Source organism: Hordeum vulgare, chromosome 6H (assembly GCF_904849725.1).
Source record: "Hordeum vulgare subsp. vulgare chromosome 6H, MorexV3_pseudomolecules_assembly, whole genome shotgun sequence".
Taxonomy (NCBI): domain Eukaryota; kingdom Viridiplantae; phylum Streptophyta; class Magnoliopsida; order Poales; family Poaceae; genus Hordeum; species Hordeum vulgare.
The window spans coordinates 555,680,155-555,684,262 of record NC_058523.1 but is presented as its reverse complement, the minus strand read 5'-3'; the positions used below and the strand labels follow the sequence as shown (position 1 = coordinate 555,684,262).

The following is a 4,108-nucleotide window of genomic DNA, read 5'->3' as shown; positions in this document are numbered from 1 at the left end:
CCTGGTTTACGGGGTCTGCTAGAGACGCTCTTACAACATTTTGGATACAGCCACCAGGACATAGTAATTTCAAAACACACACACATGCCCGTAGCTAAGAGAGGGGAACCCAAGGTTCAAGGCGGTCGTCGGGACAGCTCAACGGTCTTCCTGCTTGAAGCAGTAGAGTTTAGTTCTTCAAAGTCTCGTTTGATAAGCACCGATTGTCCAGTTGGCACAGCATCTTTGACCAGTAAGGGCCAAGTGTTTTTCCAGTCGGCACAGCATCTTGGACCAGTAAGGGTCAACCGTTTTTCTAAGTGTTGAAAGAAAACATCTTTGTCCGATTGCAGCTGAGAATTGACTAGTGAGAAGCAACGATGACTGGCGAGGTGGGGTGTCTATTTCTCCTTTTTGAATATCGATAAAGTGCGGTGTGTGAAAATGTTTTTGTAGGTGTGACCGTGTGACCGTGTGAGTGGCCTTCTTCTAAATGCCTGCAAGCAAAGCAAGCGGGGCGTCCAGCATCCAGCCTTCCAACAACTTGCACACTTGACGGCCGGCCAGCGGCAACACCATGCAAGAAAGGCTGCCGTTCCGTGCGATCCGGCCAAGCAAAGGTACGGTGCCCTAGCGAGCTAGTAGGTACTCTCCCTCTCTCTCTCGCCCCCCCCCCCCCCCCCCCCTTCTCTCTTCCTCTCTCGTACTGCTTCCATCTTGTTTGCTGTCAGAAACAAAAGGCGTCCATCTTGTTAACTAATATCTTTCACATGGGTTCTACCTCTAATGTAATCGAATCATGAAACGGAGCTATTAGTATTGTTCATGATTCACGAAAACAAGCTCGTGTGTATCGACTGATGCACACAACGACCAATCTTGCACTGAACATACTACTCACATTGTTTTATTCTTCGCACTTTGCAGGGGAGGGCCTTCTAAGCCAACCGGCAAGGCTAGCCCCCATCCTTACAGTGCTCTCGCTGCTGCTCGTTTCTTGTGGAGTCAGCAGCATCCACTGCTCCTCCTCAACGACGACGACAGTCCATGATAACAGCACGGATATGATTTCGCTCCTAGATTTCAAGCGGGCCATCACCAACGACTCAAGTCAAGCCTTGACATCTTGGCGCGTCGGCGCCCCCCTTTGCTTATGGAACGGCGTCGTCTGCGGCCGCCCGAAGCACCCGGGCCGAGTCATCGAGCTGAGCCTTACGAACCTATCGTTGTCGGGCCCGATTTCACCGTCCCTCGGGAATCTAACGTTCCTTAGGCTACTGGACCTGTCCAGTAATGGCTTCAGCGGTGTGATACCTCCTCTCAACCGTCTCCAAAGATTGGAGTACCTTGACTTGAGTGACAACTCACTGCAAGGGATCATTCCCAGCGGTATAGACCTCCTATCCAATCTATTGTTCTTACATCTTGAAGAAAATAATCTCACCGGAGAAATCCCACCAAGCCTAAAAAACATCAGTCAGCTTGAAGAGATCACGCTTGGTGGTAATAAGCTCACCGGAACAATCCCTGATGAGTTGGGAAAACTCCCAAATCTTTCTATTTTAGAGCTTGCTTCAAATAGGTTATCAGGGGGAATCCCGGAAACCCTGTATAAATACAATCAGTCTTCTCTCCGGGGTTTACACTTAGGTTCCAATACGCTTGGGAAAACACTACCATCTAACTTTGGTGATACCTTCCTGAATCTTGACTATCTCATATTGGAGGATAACAATTTTGAAGGTCATCTCCCAGCGTCACTAGGCAACATTTCAAGGTTAGTGTGGTTAGACTTGTCATTCAACAATTTCGTTGGTCAAGTTCCAAGTTCTTTTGGTAATCTTGGATGGCTACGAAACCTAAACCTTCAGGCAAACAATTTGTCGGGTTTTATCCCAATAGAGTTGGGTGGCTTAAAAAATCTCACCCATCTCGATCTGTCTGATAATAGTCTGCAAGGTGGAGTTCCATGAAACCCCCTCACTTGGAGGCAACCGCTGGGGTGGGGACTTCTTTGGAGTAACCCAGGATCAGCTGCTCTCATGTCCTACTATCTATCGGAGAAAATAACCTGATCATATAAAGTATTTATTCTAATATTTGGTTTCATGTCACCCATACTGTCGGTCTATTTTATGCTCACCAGGACGTCAAGAGCAAACATGTCGTTCTTATTTTGTTTTGGTTTTTGGCCATGTGTAATTATCGGGGTTGGGACCTTCCCAACCTTCTCTTTGCCAATAAATGATTCGGTAAGATCGTGGCTCTAAGTGTTCAGCAATCTGAAAAAACAAATCAAAAGGATAGTTCTAGAAGAAAATTAAATCATCAGGATTTGTCATGTTAGCCATTGGCCAGTTACTCATCACTCACATTGAGTGGTCTACAAGAAAAGCTAATCCATGTTAGCAGATATACATGATAGTTATGGTTTGTTAGTATCTAGCTGCTAGTTAGATATTGTTAGCTAACTTGTACATCACGTACATATCTATAACCGACATATCTTTCTGTCGTAGACGATCGTTATTGTATTCTGAATATGAATAGCAGCCTGCGCCATCTGTTTGGATGTGCGATTCAATCTATCTTGTGTTTTGACTTGGTATCAGAGCCTAGTCTTCGACGCACGTCCACATCCTCAATCCCTCGCAGCGATCTCCTCGCCGCGATGTCCACCTCTCCCAACACCCTTGCTGCCAGCGGATCGGCAACCTTGAGCTCCCAGATTTCCGGCACTGCCAGTACTCTCTTCGTTCCGGTTGGGTCGATGATGACCGGGCAGATCGCCGTGCCCAACCTCGCCCAACTTGTGACGGTGAGACTCTCACGAGAGAACCACCTGCTCTGGAAGACCCAGATCATCCCCGTCCTGCGGGGGCACCAGCTTCTCGGCTTCGTCAACGGCGAAAGCACACCTCCGGCTCGCCTTGTTCCCGCCTCCACTGCTGAAGGGGCGGAGATGGTGATCAACCCAGCCCATACGGTCTGGCACGCCCAGGATCAGCTGCTACTTGCAGGGATCCTCTCCACGCTCGCGCCCGACGTCATCGCGCGCACGCTGAACTTCACTACCTCGGTGCAGATTTGGACGGCACTCGAACGCATGTACGCTTTGCAGTCTCGCTCCAGGATCATGCAGCTTAAGAGGCAGCTCACGCACGCCCAGAAAAAGGGCATGAACATGGCTGATTATTTTGGCCATGTCAAGGGTCTCGCTGACCAGCTTGCTGCGGCCGGCAGCCCCGTCTCTGATGCTGATGTGATCGACTACATGTTCACAGGCCTTGACAACTCGTACGACGCCCTCGTCACATCGATCAATCTGCTGCTGGCCAACGGCGGCATCTCTCTCGATGAACTCTACTCGCACATGTTGGACTACGAGGCGCATCAGGACAATGCCAATACCAGCTATCAGTTGTCGGCAAATCTCGCCGGAAGAGGCAACGGCGCTCGAGGCGGCAACAACGGTGGAGGTGGCTCCTCCGGCAACGGCGGCAGCCGCCACCGCAACAATGATGGGCGCAACCAGCAGGGAGGCAACCGCCGTAGTGGTGGCAACGGCTCCAATGGCCAACCAACTGGTGGCCACCAAGGCGGCTATAACAGGAGGAACTCCAACTCCGATCGTCGCGGGTGCCATGCCAAATCTGCAACAAGCTCGGCCACTCTGCAAGGACCTGCTATGATCGCTATAAACACAACTCCCAGCAGGAGGATGCACGTTTCGCCAACAACATCCCCACTGGCTCTCCGGCGCTCGACCGAGTGTGGTACATGGACTCCGGCGCCACTGACCACATCACCGGCGACTTAGACAAGCTGCACATGTGTGAGCAGTACACGGCAAGGACCAAGTGCATACAGCAAATGGAACTGGTATGGCTATTACTCATGTTGGAAAAGCCCTTCTTCCTGCACCGCATGCACCTCTTGTCATTACCAATGTTCTCCATGTTTCACATACCACAAAGAAATCTTTTGTCTACTGATCGACTCACCTCTGATAACAATGTTTGTGTTGAAATTCATCCTTTTTATTTTCTCGTCAAGGATCGAACCTCGAAGAGGGTTCTGCTTCACGGACCTAGCGAAGCTGGTCTCTATCCAGTTCGTCCCCTGCAAC

At 50.1% G+C, this 4,108-nt stretch overlaps 1 protein-coding gene across 1 annotated transcript; it reads left to right on the top strand.

Moving 5' to 3' along the window:
- The first annotated feature begins 758 nt into the window (after nucleotides 1-758).
- Nucleotides 759-2,183, top strand: LOC123404176 (MDIS1-interacting receptor like kinase 2-like). Its single transcript, XM_045098091.1, has one exon. It carries the CDS (start codon nucleotides 840-842, stop codon nucleotides 1,950-1,952), a length of 1,113 nt encoding a protein of 370 aa, XP_044954026.1. The 5' UTR covers nucleotides 759-839; the 3' UTR covers nucleotides 1,953-2,183.
- Nucleotides 2,184-4,108: the final 1,925 nt, after the last annotated feature.

What these genes read in the sequence shown, in the direction of transcription:
- LOC123404176 (XM_045098091.1), top strand. Translation starts at nt 840, where the DNA reads ATGCACACAACGACCAATCTTGCACTGAACATACTACTCACATTGTTT.